General features: G+C 43.6%; 1 protein-coding gene across 1 annotated transcript in view; it reads right to left on the bottom strand.

The window, feature by feature from the left end:
- Positions 1 to 20,385, bottom strand: part of LOC126210495 (uncharacterized) — a 467,621-nt gene that overhangs the window by 7,239 nt on the left and 439,997 nt on the right. Inside the window, exon 7 of the mRNA XM_049939730.1 lies at positions 5,367 to 6,587. Within this exon, the coding sequence (XP_049795687.1) occupies positions 5,367 to 6,587 (1,221 nt within the window). The remainder of the gene's footprint in view (positions 1 to 5,366; positions 6,588 to 20,385) is intronic.

The raw sequence follows: 20,385 nt of genomic DNA, 5'->3' as shown, positions 1-20,385 counted from the left end.
GACGTGCAGACCGCGTGAGGCGACGCTTCATCCAGTCCTAAACATGCTCAATGGGGGACAGATCCGGAGATCTTGCTGGCCAAGGTAGTTGACTTACACCTTCTAGAGCACGTTGGGTGTCACGGGATACATGCGGACGTGCATTGTCCTGTTGGAACAGCAAGTTCCCTTGCCGGTCTAGGAATGGTAGAACGATGGGTTCGATGACGGTTTGGATGTACCGTGCACTATTCAGTGTCCCCTCGACGATCACCAGTGGTGTACGGCCAGTGTAGGAGATCGCTCCCCACACCATAATGCCGGGTGTTGGCCCTGTGTGCCTAGGTCGTATGCAGTCCTGATTGTGGCGCTCACCTGCACGGCGCCAAACACGCATACGACCATCATTGGCACCAAGGCAGAAGCGACTCTCATCGCTGAAGACGACACGTCTCCATTCGTCCCTCCATTCACGCCTGTCGCGACACCACTGGAGGCGGGCTGCTCGATGTTGGGGCGTGAGCGGAAGACGGCCTAACGGTGTGCGGGACCGTAGCCCAGCTTCATGGAGACGGTTGCGAATGGTCCTCGCCGATACCCCAGGAGCAACAGTGTCCCTAATTTGCTGGGAAGTGGCGGTGCGGTCCCCTACGGCACTGCGTAGGATCCTACGGTCTTGGGGTGCATCCGTGCGTCGCTGCGGTCCGGTCCCAGGTCGACGGGCACGTGCATCTTACGCCGACCACTGGCGACAACATCGATGTACTGTGGAGACCTCACGCCCCACGTGTTGAGCAATTCGGCGGTACGTCCACCCGGCCTCCCGCATGCCCACTATACGCCCTCGCTCAAAGTCCGTCAAGTGCACATACGGTTCACGTCCACGCTGTCGCGGCATGCTACCAGTGTTAAAGACTGCGATGGAGCTCCGTATGCCACGGCAAACTGTCTGACACTGACGGCGGCGGTGCACAAATGCTGCGCAGCTAGCGCCATTCGACGGCCAACACCGCGGTTCCTGGTGTGTCCGCTGTGCCGTGCGTGTGATCATTGCTTGTACAGCCCTCTCGCAGTGTCCGGAGCAAGTATGGTGGGTCTGACACACCGGTGTCAATGTGTTCTTTTTTCCATTTCCAGGAGTGTATTTCACTGAAACTGTTGCAGGAGAGCACCTGTTTGCCGAGTGATGTGTGGGAGGGCGTAGTCATGGAGAATGTGTACACCCTTGCTGAACATTCCTCTTCTCCGGTTCTGAATTGCCCGTTTGAGTTTTTTTCAGAGTCTCACAGTACCTTTCAGCATTAAATGTGGTCCCAGCGATTCAGCTCCGACGACGAGGTGAAAGAAGTCCATAACTTTCTAAACAGCGTCTACAAAAAATCATCGACAGAAATGGTGACTATGTCGAAAAATAGCTAAATGTTCAAGCCGTAAACAGATGTAAACCATTGTAGAAATAAACAGGTCTATGTAAAAAATAGGAGACCTTACTTTTGGGATTACTCTCGTAACCTTTAGTCGTTGGCTGACGGACTGTCGTATGATTCGATTTAGCATGGTCTTTGCATGCTACTGACTTATCATCTCCTGCAGATCATTCAATGGCCCACCCAACGCCATTCTCCACATCCATAATTGGCGGCATCTTCTGTCATAATAACCCCAACAGTCCCTGTGATGTGTCAGTGTGTACGATCAAGTGTGTGTTGAGTGTGCAAGGTAAGTATCCCTCTCTTTCTTAGAAAAACGTTTTGATGCTAGGATGCTATATATTCGACATACGACTTTAAACTGAATTATAGCAAACAGTTTTTCCATCAAGTTATCGTATCTCAATCACTGACTTAAAATTATCATCGTAGTTTCCGTTTTATTTAAAATTCCTGTCTGTCATTCTTATCTTAAGGTTGTTCCTAGGTTATTTCAAGCACTGCCTTGAAATTAGCAGCAGATTTTTCTTTCTTTAATATTTCCGACGTATCTTGATTCTTCAAAAGATAAGAATGGCGCTTGCCAAGTTGCTGCAATGTCGTACACAACATAAAAACGTAAAAGGTTTCACACAATTTATTTTTAAATGGGAGAGGAAGGGACTAAGTGCGCCTGCTTTTCGAATCGAACCACTAACCAGCTCAAGCAGGTCAAGCTTTTACACTTTCCTCAACACACTACTGACTAATTGTCTCCGCTTCCCTGTACCTCTCATTTTGCAATGATATTAATTTCTCTGGACTCAGCATTTAAAATGAAAAACATCCACAGGTACAACTTCTTCAGACATGTATAAAATGCGCCTCTTTCAGATAAAAAGAAAAAAACACTCCCCCTTCAGACCACGGGTGGCCTAACGGGACCATCCGACCGCCGTGTCATCCGCCAAGGAGGATGCGGATAGGAGGGGCGTGGGGTCAGCACACCGCTCTCCCGGTCGTTATGATGGTATTCTTGACCGAAGCCGCTACTATTCGGTCGAGTAGCTCCTCAATTGGCATCACGAGGCTGAGTGCACCCCGAAAAATGGCAACAGCGCATGGTGGCCGGATGGTCACCCATCCAAGCGCCGTCCACGCCCAACAGCGCTTAACTTCGCTGATCTCACGGGAACCAGTGTATCCACTGCGGCAAGGCCGTTGCTCCTTTCAGGTAACATCGGTAAATTAAATTAAAAAAATACTTAGGTACACTAAGGTGACAAATGTCATGTGGTAGAAATATGCACATATACATTTGGCTGTAGTATAGCGTTCACGAGGTATAAAAGGGCAGTGTACTGGCGGAGCTATCATGTGTACTCAGGCGATTCGTATGGTTTCCGACGTGATTAGGGCGCGCGACGGTTATTAACAGACTCTGAAAGCCGAATGTCTTCACTTAACGACCTAGAGCAGCGGCGATTGCGTAGAGTTGTCACTGCTAACACACAACGAGGACTGCGTGACACAACCTCAGAAATCAATGTGAGATCTACGACGAATGGACCCGTTACGATAGCGTGGCGAAAAGTGTTAATGGGCTATGGCAGCAGACGGCCAACCCACGTGCCTTTGGTAAAAGCACGCTTCTCCTGGGCTTTTGGGTATATCAGTTGGATCCTAGACGACTAGAAAACTGTGGCCTGGTCAGATGAGTCCCGGTTTCAGTTGGTAAGAGCTGATGGTGGGATTACAATGTGGCGCAATTCGCACGAACCCATGGACACACGTTGTCAACAAGGCATTAGACAAGCTGGTGGTGCCCCCAAAATGGTGTGGGCTATGTTTACAAGGAATGAACTGGGTGCTCTAGTCCAACTGAACCCATCATTAACTGGAAATGGTCATGTTCGGCTACTTGGAGGCCACTTACAACCGTACTTGGACCTCATGTCCCCAAACAATGATGCACAGTGTCACCGGGCCACAACTGTTGGCGATTGGTTTGAAGAACATTCTGGACAATTCGAGAATATGATTTGGCCACCTAGATCGCCCGACACGAATCCCATTGAACATTTGTTGGACATAATTGAAAGGTCAGTGCGTGCGCAAAATCCTGCAGCGGTAATACTCTCGCAAATATGGACTGTTATAGAGACAGTCGTTGTTGTTTTGGTCTTCAGTCCAGAAACTGGTTTGATTCAGCTCTCCGAGCTACTCTATTCTGTGCCACCATCATCCTTATGAATCTGCTTAGTGTATTCATCTCTTGGTCTCCCTCCACGCTACCGTCCAATACTAACTGGTGATCGCTTGATGCCTCAGAGCATGTCCTACCTACCGAGCCTTTCATCTAGTCAAGTTGTGCCACAAATTCCTCTCCCCAATTCCGTTCAGTACTTCGTCATTAGTTACGTGATCTACCCCTTTAATCTTCAACATTCTTCTATAGAACCAAATTTGGAGAGCTTCTATTCTCTTCTTGTCTAAACTATTTATCATCCGTGTTTCATTTTCATGGCTGCACTCCATACAAATACTACCAGAAAAGACTTCCTCACACTTAAAACTGTACTCGATGTTAAGAAACTTCTTTTCTTCAGGAACGCTTTCCTTGTCATTGCCAGTCTACATTTTATATTCTCTCAACGTCGACCATCATCAGCGGTTATTTTGCTTCCCAAATAGCAAAACTCCTTTACTCCTTTAAGTGTCCCATTTCCTAATGTCATTCCCTCAGCATCACCTGATTTAATTCAACTACATTCTAATATCCACGATTTGCTTTTGTTGATGTTCATCTTATATCCTCCTTTCAAGACACTGTTCAGTTCAACTGCTCTTCCGGGTCCTTTGCTCTCTCCGACAGAATTACAATGTCATCGGCAGACATATGGCGGTATGGCTCAGTATTCCTGCGGGGACTTCAAACGACTTGTTGACTCGATGCCAGGTCGTGTGGCTGCATTATATCGAGCAAAAGGAGGCCCGATACTGTGTTAGAAGGTATCCCATGGTTTTTTTCATATCAGTGCGAGCAGCCACGCAAAGAATAATTTCGTTTCAAGTTGGATTTTCATGTCACACAACATTTATAAGAAACTGACAGAAAAGGGTAATTTCTAGACAGTCGAAGACAGAATCTCAGGTTTCTCCATATACAGTGAGAGAAATCAGATGAGCCATGACTGGGCAATCAGTTATTTACAAAGCCTCAATGTAATTTTAAACATAAGATAAAAATAGGCATGCGTTAAAAGCTTCGCAAGAATCTGCAGAAAGGACGAAGTTCTTGTAAGTGTATACTAAGAGTAGATTCTGTTGCCTTCACTTTACAGAACGGCACTTAAAGTAATTCGCGGTTAACATTAAGTTCTTGTACTATCTTCGTCTTTGACATAGTCTAATATCACAAAATTTTTCTTGTTTAATTTGTGAAGTGCACGTTAATAAGGTATATATGTGTAAATCTTTCACCTGTTGGGTAGAAGAAATAGAGACTTACATCTTATTTTCATATAGATTTAATTTTATTTATTAATTATTTAATGTCATTGCAGAAATGAAGATCATATTAGAAAATAGGGAAGCAGTTTTACATGAATCACAGTAATTTTGTCAAACCAGCTAGCTTCTACATTGATAACTTATGACAGGGTTTAGCACAACGAAGACAATCCTTGAAAAAAAAAACCACTTGTGGAGATTACAATGTGGATTCCGCAGCCGCGGCCTGTACATTGACTCTCTTTGCCAGATTTCTCTCGGCAGATGAACACAATTCTTGTCCTGGACCGATGACATCGGGGTTCCACCGTGCTAGTAGTCTCTCCCTGAGCAGAGGGAGAGTTGCATTGTTGCAAACGAATAAAACGAAAAGCAGTGGACCCTGTAACATCGTAGCTATATGGACATAGTACACGTACTGCGCTATGCCTTGTGCCTGGTGGAAGCCAATTCTAACAATCGTACCTATGCCACTTAAAGTGACAGTCTTAGCTGACATGTAAAGAATTAGTGTCTTTGAGCCAAACGCCTCTTTACTATAAATTTTGAGCTGCCGCATGGAATTACGAGTACGTCGGTACATGTATCCCACCAGTCCAAGGCAAACCATATTGTAAGTTACTGACAGAGAAATTCCCGCGATGAATATTATACGACTGTGCAACAGGTAATATTCGCTCGTTCTTTCCAAAGCAATGGTTGCCGCCAGTACTACGCCCCAGGGTATTAGCGAACACAACAGCTGACGGCGGAATACCTTCCTTACTTCAGCACGTTCTAGGTCGCTAGGAAGCCTGAGGTGACGAACGCATGCGTACATTTGGTAGCAGAACGAGTTGAGCCAGATACAGTTCAGAAGAGTTAGTGCGCTATCAATCTGCACCGTCGTAGATAAGTCGGGGACACCGGCCATACGGTACAAGACCTCAGAAACCAAGATCTGGATCATACCTGTTATCTGAAAGGACAAGAATATCTTTCCGGGCAAGTTACGTAAATTGGGAAGATACACGTACACTGCGGCAGTCAAAAATCGGAAGAGAATATTCATTGCTACAAACGTTATTTCTAAAGGTTCTAAGCCCTCGATTTTAAAATCCTTGTACTTCAAGGTGCTACTGTTTAGACTGTCTTTGTAGCTCAGTATTCTGTTTGTCGGCTTGTCTTTGCCCTGTACATAATATCCACAGTATGGTGAGTAAAATCCACGGTGGTCCATGGGGGCGCGACATGCCTCGAGATAACTTGTGGAAGCAAAATCGCGACACTTCAGGAGGAGAATAGCCCTGCAAACAGAGCAGACGGCGTCGGTTGCGTTGAGTTGCGGGCAGGGTTGGTCGTCAGGACCACCGAAAACGCAGCGGGCATCGCGCACAGACTGAATCATACTGAAGGGGACGTCCTGGCAAATGCTGACAGAGTTGACAGTCATCCAGGCGAAGAGGCAGAGGTTGACGTTGGCCCTCTGCGTGTAGGCCAGGTAGCTGGTGACGGGTATGTGGGGCGACCCCTGCGACAGGTCGTGCCACAGCTGCACACGGCACTGCTCGCGCCGCTTAATGGTTTCCGGAGGCAGGTCTTCCAGTGGGCACGTGGGGTGGTCCAGGGCGTTGGCCAACAGCTGCATGCAGCCAGTGTCCACGGACAGCGTAGCGTTGCTTTTGTCCTCCAGCTGCCACTCCTCGCCTGCAAGATCAATGACAGCAGTTGGGTGGTGGTTCTCGTCGTACGCTGAATGTGCCACAAATGTGGACAACTTTCCACCATAAACGGTTATCGTAATATGCATGTCGCTACCAAACAATCCCATATATGAGTATCTCAACACGGTGTGTTATTCTTACACTGCCAGCTGGTGTGAATTGAATAAGTTTTCTTCAGTATTCTCAGACACTTACGATGATTATATGAAGCTGGTATCTGTTGCCGAAAGAACAGTTACCACTGATGACCGTGCAGCGTCTCTAGAATAAAATGATAATTAAATCGAAACCCTTAGCTGTCGATAGGTGTTGTTGATATACATCAATGGGGACACCTGAAGATATGTGCTCCGACCAGAAGTAAACCCGGGATGTCCTGCTTACATTGCAGATGCTCTATCCGTTTGAGCCACCGAGGGCACAGAAGATAGTGCGAATGCAGGGACGTATCCCTTGCACGCTTCCCGTGAGACCCATATTCCCAACTGTCCACAACCTACATTCGTAGTGTTCCTAATATGAGGGTCACTCCAAAAGAAATGCACACAACTTTTTTTTAAATCCATCTTTTATGCTACATGTCTGAAAGTTTCACAGTGTGTAGATACATTCTTTAGGAACAATATTTTCATTTCTCTACATAATTTACATCCCTCTCAACTGCCTTACGTCATCTTGGAACCAGCGCCTAAATACCCGCACGGTAAAATTCTGGACCAACCTGTTGCTGCCACTGTTTGACACCGTGCACAAGGGAGTCATCATCTTCAAACCTTGTTCTACGAAGAGAGTCTTTCAGTTTCCCAAAGAGATGATAGTCACATGGAGCCAGGTCAGGACTGTAGGGCAGGTGTTTCAGTGTTGTCCATCCGAGGTTTGTGATCGCTTCCATGGTTTTTTGACATATGTGGCCGTGCATTGTCGTGTAACAGCAAAACATACTGCTTTTGCAGATGTGGTCGAACACGACTCAGTCGAGCTTGAAGTTTCTGCTGTGTCGTCACATGCATCAGAATTTATGGTGGTTCCTCTTTGCATGATGTCCACAAGTAAGAGTCCTTCGGAATCGAAAAACATCGTAGCCAAAATTTTCTAGAAGAAGGTGTGGTTTTAAATTTATTTTTCTTGGGTGAATTTACATCATGCCACTCCAATGATTGCCTCTTGGTCTCTGGTGAAAAATGAGGGAGCCATTTTTCATCGCCTGTCACAATTCTTCCAAGAAATTCATCTCCACCACTCTCGTACCAAAAGTTCGCTGCATAGCGTTTTTCTTGTTTCTTTGTGAGCCACTGTCAACATCCTGGGAACCCACGTGGCACAAATCTTTTTTAACGGCAACACTTTCAGTATTGTGCAAACACTTCCTTCCCCTATCCCAACGTAGCGTGACAATTCGTTCACTGTGATGTGTGTCAGCAGTCACCAATTCGTTAACTCTCTGCACATTGTCGGGTGTGTGCAGTACGAGGCCTGCCGCTGCGAGGACAATCCTCAATGTTGCCGTGCCGGCTTTCATCACCTAACCTGCTTGCCCACCGACTAACTGTACTGCGATCGACAGCAGCATCTCCGTACACCTTTCTCAACCTCTTGTGGATGTTTCCCACTGTCTCGTTTTCACAGCACAGGAGTTCTATGGCAGTACGTCGCTTCTGACGAACGTCAAGTGTAGCAGCCATCTCGAAGACATGCTGTGACGGCGCCACTCACGGGAACAGGTTGAACTAAGTTTGAAAACAAGAGGGAAGGATGTATCTACACACTGTAAAACTTTCACACATGTAGAATGATAACTGTATTTTTACAAAAATAGTGTGCATTTCTTTAGGAGTGACCCTCGTACATATTTGCCCATTCAGTGGTATCTGTTCTTTCGGGAACATATACCATCTTCATACAGTTAAAGGCTACCCGGCCACTGACCTCCTTCTGTGCGAATGCGCACACTTTGCCCGAACTCTTTCGGGACTCGTCAGCTTAGGCTGGCGCGAGTAATCAGTGGATGGGCAAATACGTATTAGGAACACTACGAATGTAGGTTGTGAACAATTGGGACTGTGGGTCTCACAGGAAGGGTGCAAGGGATAAGTCCCTGCAGTCGCACTCTCCCCCGTGCCCTCGGTGGCTCAGATGGACAGAGCGTCTGCCATGTAAGCAGGAGATCACGGGTTCGAATGCTGGTCGGGCCACACATTTTCAGCTGTCCCCGTTGATGTATATCAACAACACCTGTCGGCAGCTAAGGGTTTCGATTTAATTGTCATTTCACTTGGGTTGAAGTTGTTGTTTCTTGTATTTTGTTACTATCCTGAAACTTGCTACGCTGACAGCGAAAAGGTGACCAGTTTTAAATTAATTTTAATTACAGTGTGGGTATATAAATGTAGACTAAAGAATCAACTTGCTTAAAATAATGAAGGGTAATCATTCAATCACTAGAAAGAAGGAAACTCATCGTCCACATACTATGAGCTATAATTTTGTACCGCCATTTTTGCTCCATTCTTCACAGCTGCAACTGCTAGTTTCAACAGTCAATTCTAATTATGCTGCAGTCCTCTTCTAAACTTTACAGCACTTATTAATTCGTACTCTTTCAATATTAATATTTTTTAACATGTCATTTAATGTTTGGAATAAATCATAATTGATTATTCATGTTTTGTAGTAATAAGCAACATCCTTTGTTTCGTACATGGCCTCAAAAACTGTAGCTGGTAAGAAAACTACAAGCACAATTGGTGCACGTTCATATTCAAATACTATCACAGAAAAGCTTGCAGAAACTCTTGAACTGATAAGGGCTGTCGAAATCACGTGTTCTTGTTGTTGTTGTGGTCTTCAGTCCAGAGACTGGTTTGATGCAGCTCTCCATGCTACTCTATCCTGTGCAAGCTTCTTCATCACCCAGTACCTACTGCAACTTACATCCTTCTGAATCTGTTTAGTGTATTCATCTCTTGGTCTCCCTCTACGATTTTTACCCTCCACGCTTCCCTCCAATACTAAATTTGTCATCCCTTGATGTCTCAGAATATGTCCTACCAACCGGTCCCTTCTTCTAGTCATGTTGTGCCACAATCTCCTCTTCTCTCCAATTCTATTCAGTACCTCCTCATTAGTTATGTGATCTACCCATCGAACCTTCAGCATTCTTCTGTAGCACCACATTTCGAAAGCTTCTATTCTCTTATTGTCTAAACTATTTATCGTCCACGTTTCACTTCCATACATGGCTACACTAAATACAAATATTTTCAGAAAAGACTTCCTGACAAATCTATACTCGATGTTAACAAATTTCTCTTCTTCAGAAACGCTTTCCTTGCCATTGCCAGTCTACATTTTATATTCTCTCTATTTCGACCATCATCAGTTATTTTGCTCCCCAAATAGCAAAACTCATTTACTCCTTTAAGTGTCTCATTTCCTAATGTAATTCCCTCAGCATCACCCGATTTAATTTGACTACATTCCATTATCCTCGTTTTCCTTTTGTTGATGTTCATCTTATATCCTCCTTTCAAGACACTGTTCAGTTCAACTGCACTTCCAGGTCCTTTGCTGTCTCTGACAGAATTACAACGTCATCGGCCAACCTCAATGTTTTTATTTCTTCTCCATGGATTTTAATTCCTACTCCGAATTTTTCTTTCGTTTCCTTTACTGCTTGCTCAGGATACAGATTGAATAAAGTCGGGGATAGACTACAACCCTGTCTCACTCCCTTCCCAACCACTGCTTCCCTTTCATGCCCCTCGATCCTTTTAACTGCCATCTGATTTCTGTACAAATTGTAAATAGCCTTTCGCTCAATGTATTTGACCCCTGACATATTCAGATTTTGAAAGAGAGTATTCCAGTCAACATTGTCAAAAGCTTTCTCTAAGTCTACAAATGCTAGAAACGTAGGTTTGCATTTTCTTAATCTATTTTCTAAGATAAGTCGTATGGTGAGTATTGCCTCACGTGTTCCAACATTTCTACGGAATCCAAACTGATCTTCCCCGAGGTCGACTTCTACCAGTTTTTCCATTCATCTGTAAAGAATTCGTGTTAGTATTTTGCAGCTGTGGCTTATTAAACTGATAGTTCGGTAATTTTCACATCTGTCAACACCTGCTTTCTTTGGGATTGGAATTATTATGTTCTTCGTGAAGTCTGAGGGTATTTCGCCTGTCTCATACATCTTCTTCACTAGATGGTAGAGTTCTGTTACTCCAGAATCCCATAGGGAGTTGTAAATGCACAGAGTGGTCTAATAGGGCACAGGTTAAATTATAAATTATTCGTAAAAGCGCTGCACACGAAAAAGTATGGTCGCCCTACAGTGTCCTCAGTACAAGATGAGCTGGCGTTCTTACACCACACTGAAGCTGTCAGCCATTTCGCATTTCCTATCGATATATGATTTGAGGTCCATTCTTAAGAACTACGAGGGTTGGAACTTTAATAGAGGCAAATATTTATTTACAACTTACACAAAGCAGACACATGTTTCGAAGTTTTCCTGTCCTTGTGTATAACCCCTTGCCAGCAATGTGGAAGTCGTAGGGCGCATGCGGCAGCGCCAGATGTGTTGATACACCGAGTGGAGAGGTCTGCTTCCTGACGAATCTCTGTGACAGTTCTGAAACGAATGCCGTAAAGAGGTTCCTTCATCTCAGGAATCAAGCCCCATCGATCGACCAAATCAGTCGCCAGCTGTGCCACACGAGACCGGACATTCTGCTGCAAAATGATGGGCGGATCTGTGCTGAAAGTGTAACCGCTTCTTTGTCTAAGCTGTTCATTTTTGAAACACAGCCTGCAATCCACCGCAGTCACAGGACTTAAGCCCTTGTGATTTCAACTTGATTCGTAACGTGAAGGAAGCACTACTTGGCAATCGTTTCAGACCTGTTACAGAGATTCGGGAAATAGACCGCTCCTCTCGATCTATCAACACACCTGGCGCTGCTAAAACTATCCTACAAGTTCCACCTCACTGACAACTGGTTACACACAATTCTGGTGACTACTCTGAAGGACCGTAAAGCTTTGAAACATTTAACAAGTTGGTTTGTGTGTACATCCTGCGTAGCAAGCATATAAATACTTGTTTTGTAAATAAAACTGCCTTTTCCTGCTGCTAGTTACTTTATTTATCCCAGACGCGTTTCGCCTTCTCCAGTTCTAAGGCGTCTTCAGTGGTATCTATGACGAAACAGTTTTGTTAGTTTTAGATTATTAAACAGATCACTTCGTGATTTATCGTAAAAAAAAGTAATTAAGTGCGATTTGCTGATCTGCATTTCCTCACATCTAGCATGGAGGTCGCTCTACCACTTTTATCACTGCCGTATAATCACATCTTTGTGTTCTCGCCTTCCACAAACTGTTCACCGTGTTTCTCGCTCTTTTTCGTGGTGGAATATTGTTCTTTTGCCACTCGATACAACTACTTCGTCGTACACTGTTTTTCACAACATAAATATTGCGACTCCATTACGTGTTTCATCTTCTTTGGTATGATTACCTATTTGTTGCCAACCTAACGAAGTATGTGTTCGAGACTAACTTCTATTTACGATGTTTATACCGTGTGTGTGTGTATGAGTGAGAGAGACTTTATAACTCACATATAGTCGCTGGGTGCATCCACTTTCCGAATGGAAGGTAACCTGAGAATTGAGGTAATTACTTCTACTGCAAGGGATCGTGGCAGAAAGACAAAACTCTCAATTAAAGCCGGAAAATTTCGACTGAGAAAATAAATGACCATCAAGAGAGACGGCAGAAACAGAAGTAACAAATGAAACTGGCAAAAGTGATCAGAGCGGTTCTAGGCGCTTCAGTCTGGAACCGCGCTACCGCTACGGTCGCAGGTTCGAATCTTGCCTCGCGTATGGATGTGTGTGGTGTCCTTAGGTTAGTTAGGTTTAAGTAGTTCTAAATTCTAGGGGACTGATGACCTCAGATGTTTAAGTCCCATAGTGCTCGGAGCCATTTGAACCATTTGAAAAGAGGTCAGAGCAATTAACAACCAAGAAGTGACATCACATAGCGATGTCGATTTTAAAATAGTACTAGGTGACGAAACCAAAGTCAGTATTGTGTCATCAGGGACTGGAAGTCGATCAGGCTGGCACAGAAACAAAAGTTCATGATCTAAACAAATGTTAATAGGGGCGATTATTTGTCAACTACGATGAATTATACCTTAGCGACGCCGGTTTAAAACTGGTACTCGATGACGAAACCAGAGTCACTATTGTGTCGTCAGCAACCGGCTATCGACCAGGTTGGCTAAAGAAACAAAGGTGTGTGATCTAAAAATTGTTAATAGGGATGATTATTTATCAACTACGGTGAACTATACCTCGGTGTGGTTGCAAGTATCGAGAAAAACAGATCGTAAGTTAATGTATTGGGTAAGTCCTATATGAGCTGGAAGTGACCTGCTGCAGAAGATGAACTTTGATATGACGTTGGAAATGCAGTAGAAGGGATTTCTGAGTCCAAGGAACTATCAACACATGGACTTTGACTGATTCTGTATTGCCAAAATAATTTTTAAAAGCCATATAAGGCAACTGCATCAATACATTAAACGATTACACGTATGAGAAAAAAAAAAAAAAAACACGCACCACGAAGGAATTATCCGAATGGGACAGAAATCGGTAGATGTGATATACATGTAAAGATCAGGAAAATTGGGCTATTTATTCAAGAGCAATAGCTTCACAAATTGAGCAAATCAATAACAATCTTTGCTCCTTATGTAAGCATTTATTCGTCTTGGCACTGCACTGACTGTTAGAGTTGTTGGACTGCCCCTGAGGGATATCGTGGCAAATTTTGTCTGATTGGCGCGTTAGATCGTCAAAATTCCGAGATGGTTGGAGGGGCCTGTTGTTGTGGCTGTTTTGTTGATGGAGAATTCGTGTTTTGGGTCTTGAACGTAGTAACCCGAGAGTGTTACTTTATTGTGATAGATCCTAGTGTATATCCACGGAAGATTCGCTTGTTCCTACAGCGATAATACGCCCTAGCGTTTTTTAGATATAGACCACGAACACTGAATGTACCACATAGCTCTCACGTATTGTTGTTCGTCGTGTCGAGTGACCACTCAACCTAGGGACTGTAATGGGACGGCTAATGTCAAAACCCGCAGAACGTGTGAACTTTGAACAAATGTAAAATTGTGTGGTTAAAAGTGATGGTGGCGCCTAGCTCCTTTTTTCCTTCTTTTTTGTTTTGTTTTGTTTTTTAGTGCTGTCCGTCAGTGGTATTGTAAATTTTTTGCTTGTAATCGTACGCTACTACGATTTCGCTTCTACGGCTTATATTTGAAACAAAGAGGAAAGGCGTTAAGTATACAGCAGTTGGAAAAAGTCGTCCTAAGGAAGGCAAAGATAATCAATATTTTCCATATAATTGTAACTGCGATGAAATTGTCACAAAGAGATTAATGAAGTTACGACTGTCTAGTTGTCAAGAGGAAAACTGTTATTCTTAATTGAAACTAAATGAGAAGCATACTTCGGATGTTCTATTCGAATAATTCGTTTATTACAAAAAGTTCTCTTAAACGGGAAGATACACAAAAGTGTAAAAAGTTACTTTTTTTGATCGCAACAGAAAAATAGAAGAAAGCCAGTAAAGGTGGTAAATTACATCGGTGGTCTTAGTTGTAACGTAATCGTGATACAGTATCAAACAGATACAACAGAAGATAGTAGTTTTCGCTGGATCTAACTTTCTTTACGTAACAAGTTTACTTAAGTAAATTTACTATTGGAGCTGACACACGACCGTAGAGCGAAAAGTTTTATTTTCAGTATAGAATCCATTATTAAATTTAAAGGAAATTAGCCTATGTAGACAGCACGATTTATTTATGAAAGTATACGATAGATAATTCACAGTGCAATCAGCTTTAAATAGTTATAAGTTTTGTATATCGGTGCAATTAATTCCAATCAGCTAGAGTTCATGTTACCCACACGTTTCTCTAACGCGAGCGATTCCGTATACATTTTCCCATACTTTGAATTTCACGCATACATATGAGAATTACTTAAGAATTAGGGAATCCCTTATGATAGCAAGACAGTCAGATGCGTCACCTTTAACAGTGCTTATACGTATATTATTTCAGTTAGAAGCTACACTGAAGAGCCAAATAAACTGGTGCACCTGCCTAATATTGGGTAGCACAGCCACGTGAATGCAGAAGTGCAGCAGCACGACGCGGAAGGACTCGACTAATGTCTGCAGTAGTGCTCGAAGGAACTGACTCCATGAATCCTGCAGGGCTGTCCCTAAACCCGTAAGAGTACGAGGGGGAGGAGATCTCTTCTTATCAGCTTCCCAGAAATGCTGAATAATGTTCACGTGTGGGGAATTTGGTGGCCAGCGGAAGTGTTTAAACTCGGAAGTGTTCTTGGAGTCACTGTGTAGCAATTCGGGTTATGTGGGGTGTCGCAGTGCCCTGCTGGAATTGCCCAAGTCTGTCGGAATGCACAATGGACATGAATGGATGCAGGTGATCAGACAGGATGCTTATGTACGTGTCACCTGTCAGAGTCGAATCTAAACGTATCAGGGGTCCCATATCACTCCAACTGCACACGCCCCACACCATTACAAAGCCTACACCAGCTTGAATTCATGAGGTTGTCTCTATGCCTGTACACGTGCATCCGCTCGATACAATTTGAAACGAGACTCGCCCGACCAGGCAACATGTTTACACTCATCAACAGTCCAATATCGTTGTTGACGGTCGAGGCTAGGAGTAAAGCTTTGTGTCGTGTATTCATCAAGGGTACACGAGTGGGCCTTCGGCTCCTAAAGTCCATATCGATGATGATTCGCTGAATGGTTCACATACTGGCACTTGTTGATGGTGCAGCATCGAAATTTGCAGCAATTTGCGAAAGGGTTGCACTTCTGTCACGTTGAACGATTCTCTTCAGTCGTCGTTGGTCCCGTCCTTGGAGGATCTTTTTCCGGCCGCAGCGAAGTCAGAGATTTGATGTTTCACCGGATTCCTGATATTCAAGTTGTTGTGCTGGCAGAAGAGCCAACATCATGTTAGTAGTGGAGGCCGAAATGCACGCGTTTTAGCTCACGCAGGCTGGCGTGAGGAGGGAAGAACTATACTGACGTGAGGTCTGGAACATGACGAGGAATTAGAATTCAGAAAGCGGACGTAATTAGTTTGATACTTAACCTTAATCCATTAATGATGAACGTCGCTCTTGACGGTACATGAGTCACAATATTATCTGTCCAGAAGACATAGTAACTGAATATGGCGTCTTGCTAGGTCGTAGCAAATGACGTAGCTGAAGGCTATGCTAAACTGTCGTCTCTTCAAATGAGAGCGTCTGTATACAGTGAACCATCGCTAGCAAAGTCGGCTGTACACCTGGGGCGAGTGCTAGGGAGTCTCTCTAGACTAGACCTGCCGTGTGGCGGCGCTCGGTCTGCAATCACTGATAGTGGCGACACGCGGGTCCGACGTATACTAACGGACCGCGGCCGATTTAAAGGCTACCACCCAGCAAGTGTGGTGTCTGGCGGTGACACCACACAAGTCAAACTCGTGAAATGGTCATACTAGAAAATCCACAGTTCGTCGCTACCTCTGAGATGACGTGTGCTGTCGCTCGTGCACCGACTATAACACTACGTTCAGACTGACTTAAATTTTGATAACCTACCACCGCTCTAACAACTGCGCCAGACACTTGTCTTTTATAGGCATTGCCGACCGCAGCACCGTACTCTGCCTGTTTACATATCTCTGTAATTGAATACACATGCCTAGACCAGTTTCTTTAGCTCTTCTATGTATTTTCAAGTACCTGGTTGTACAGGGCTAAATGTACACTCCTGGAAATTGAAATAAGAATACCGTGAATTCATTGTCCCAGGAAGGGGAAACTTTATTGACACATTCCTGGGGTCAGATACATCACATGATCACACTGACAGAACCACAGGCACATAGACACAGGCAACAGAGCATGCACAATGTCGGCACTAGTACAGTGTATATCCACCTTTCGCAGCAATGCAGGCTGCTATTCTCCCATGGAGACGATCGTAGAGATGCTGGATGTAGTCCTGTGGAACGGCTTGCCATGCCATTTCCACCTGGCGCCTCAGTTGGACCAGCGTTCGTGCTGGACGTGCAGACCGCGTGAGACGACGCTTCATCCAGTCCCAAACATGCTCAATGGGGGACAGATCCGGAGATCTTGCTGGCCAGGGTAGTTGACTTACACCTTCTAGAGCACGTTGGGTGGCATGGGATACATGCGGACGTGCATTGTCCTGTTGGAACAGCAAGTTCCCTTGCCGGTCTAGGAATGGTAGAACGATGGGTTCGATGACGGTTTGGATGTACCGTGCACTATTCAGTGTCCCCTCGACGATCACCAGAGGTGTACGGCCAGTGTAGGAGATCGCTCCCCACACCATGATCCCGGGTGTTGGCCCTGTGTGCCTCGGTCGTATGCAGTCCTGATTGTGGCGCCCACCTGCACGGCGCCAAGCACGCATACGACCATCATTGGCACCAAGACAGAAGCGACTCTCATAGCTGAAGACGACACGTCTCCATTCGTCCCTCCATTCACGTCTGTCGCGACACCACTGGAGGCGGGCTGCACGACGTTGGGGCGTGAGCGGAAGACGGCCTAACGGTGTGCGGGACCGTAGCCCAGCTTCATGGAGACGGTTGCGAATGGTCCTCGCCGATACCCCAGGAGCAACAGTGTCCCTAATTTGCTGGGAAGTGGCGGTGCGGTCTCCTACGGCACTGCGTAGGATCCTACGGTCTTGGCGTGCATCCGTGCGTCGCTGCGGTCCGGTCCCAGGTCGACGGGCACGTGCACCTTCCGCCGACCACTGGCGACAACATCGATGTACTGTGGAGACCTCACGCCCCACGTGTTGAGCACTTCGGCGGGACGTCCACCCGGCCTCCCGCATGCCCACTATACGCCCTCGCTCAAAGTCCGTCAACTGCACATACGGTTCACGTCCACGCTGTCGCGGCATGCTAGCTGTAACTCTTTGTCAAGCCGTATATTCAATTTCAGAACTGCACCTTAATCCTGTCACTGTAGAAGAAATTCAAAAAATCATCATGTCTCTAAAAAGTACGAATTCTGCAGGGGTTGATAATATATATTTATTGCAATATTCTTGTGTGTGGATAAGGGACATTCTCTGTCATATTTTCAATGCTTCCCTTCAGAAAGGTTCCGAGTAGACTTAAGTATGCCATTGTGAAGCCCCTGTACATAAAGGGTGATAAAGCTTAACTAACTAACTATCGACCTATCTCTTTGCTGACAGCTTTCTCCAAAATTCTAGAAAAGCTAATACATGTAAGAATTACTGATCATCTAATGAAGAATGAAGTTCTCAGTAAGAGCCAGTTTGGCTTTCAAAAGGGCCGTTCAACAGAAGATGCAGTCTACGCACTTGCAAATGAAGTCCTAGAAACTCTTAATGAAAAAATGCTAGCACTTGGTGTCTTCTGTGATTTATCCAAAGCGTTTGACTGTGTTTATCACCAGATTCTCTTGCAAAAAGCAAACGTAGTAGGAATAAGTGGTGTTGCAGGCAATTGGCTACAGTCGTACCTCCAAGACAGAAAACAAAAAGTTGTGTTGAATAGCTCGAGTGGAGTATGTGACACTTCCTCAGATTCTGAATGGAGTTCCATTACATGTGGAGTGCCCCAGGGCTCAATTCTTGGGCCACTATTATTCCTGATTTTTATAAATGATCTACCATCAAGTACAAGCCTGCCATGTAAATTTACATTATTTGCTGATGATACCACAATTTTTATGAGCAGTAGAACAGACAACAATCTTGAGGAACTCATTAATCACATACTCTCAGATAAGGTTAATTGGTTCAAGGTGAATGGTCTCATTAAATTCCAGTAAGACCAGCTTTATTCAATTCTGTACAAAAACAGAAAAAGAGAGAGAGATAAGTGTGACATGTGGTAATCAACCAATAGTTAGAATGGAATTAACAAAATTTCTTGGAGTGCACATTGACAAGAAAATGAACTGGTCTTCACATATTATTGATCTCTGTAAGAGGCTTAGCTCTGCTACCTATGCTTTACGGGTTGTCACTACATGTGTTGAACCTAACACTGCAAAAGTGGCATATTATGGCTATTTTCATTGTCTCATTGAGTACGGAATTATTTTTTGGGGCAACCAGCCATTAGCAAGGAAAGTGTTCATTGCACAGAAGCGAGCTTTAAGAATTACATGTGGATTGCCCCCAAGAGACTCTTGTGGAAATAGTTTTCATAATCTTAAAATATACACAACTACATGCCAATATATTTTTTCTCTCGTCTGTTTTGTTTGTAAAAATATAGATATATTTCAACCAAACAGTAATTATCATCAGCATAACACACGGAGGAAGAATGACATACACAGGGAACTCAGAAATTTGAGCTTGGCACAAAAGGGTGTCCACTACACTGCAGCAAAACTCTTCAATGCTCTTCCTCCCGAAATAAAGACAAAGATTCATAACAAGAATGAGTTTAAGAAAGCTCTAAAAATATTTTTGCTAGAAAAAGCTTTTTACAGTCTAGATGAATTTTTAAATAAATAAATTGTAATATTTTAATATTATATAACACAAGTTGACATAATGCCACTATGAATTTTATTTAACCTGAGCTCTGTAACTGTGTGTGCTCCGTGTCTGTTTTCTGTAGTGTTTTAATGATTCTAAGAAGATTCTCGAAATATATCGATATCTCGAAATAAATCGATATTTCGAAATAATTCGATATTTCGTAATAAATCGATACCTCGAATTATATGGATATCACGAAATAAATCGATATATCGAAATAACTTGATATCTCGAAATCGTTCGATATCTCGAAATATATCTATATCTCGAAATATATCGATACCTCGAAATGAAACGAAATCTCGATATAAATTGATATCTCGAAACATATCGATATCTCGAAATGAGACGAAATATCGAAATAAATCGATATCTCGAAACATATCGACATATCGAAATATATCGATCTATCAAAATAAATCGATATCTCGATGTAAATCGATTTCTCGAAATATGTCATATCTCGAAATATACCGACATCTCGAAATATACCGATAACTCAAAATATACCGATATCTCGAAATATATCGATATAGTGAAATTAATCGATATCCCGAAAACGATATCTTGAAACATATCGACATCTCGAAATATATCAACATCTCAAAATATACCGTTATCTCAAAATAAATCGTTATCTCGAAATAAATCGATATCTCGAATTAAACGATATCTCGGATTAAATCGATATTGAGTGTCACATAAATTCCAATTTCTTTTTCCATTGATTACTCCCAGACTAGGTCCCACCGAGTGGAATGAGTGCAAGTGACACAAATCGATATCTCGAAATAAATCGATATTTTGTCGTAAATCGATATATCGAAATATATCGATATCTCGAAATACATCGATATCTCAAAATATATCGGTAACTCGAAATATGTCGATGTCTCGAAATAAATCGACATTTCGAAATAAAACGATGTCTCATTATAAATCGATATTGAATGTCGCATAAAACTCCGATTTCTTTTTCCATTGATTACTCCCAGACTAGGTCCCACCGAGGTGAATGACTGAAAGTGGAATAAATCGATATCTCGAAATAAATCGATATCTCGAAATAAATCATTATTGAGTGTACA

This window comes from Schistocerca nitens, chromosome 10 (genome assembly GCF_023898315.1).
Source record: "Schistocerca nitens isolate TAMUIC-IGC-003100 chromosome 10, iqSchNite1.1, whole genome shotgun sequence".
Classification (NCBI taxonomy): Eukaryota; Metazoa; Arthropoda; class Insecta; order Orthoptera; family Acrididae; genus Schistocerca; species Schistocerca nitens.
This window is presented reverse-complemented; position numbering and strand designations above follow the sequence as displayed.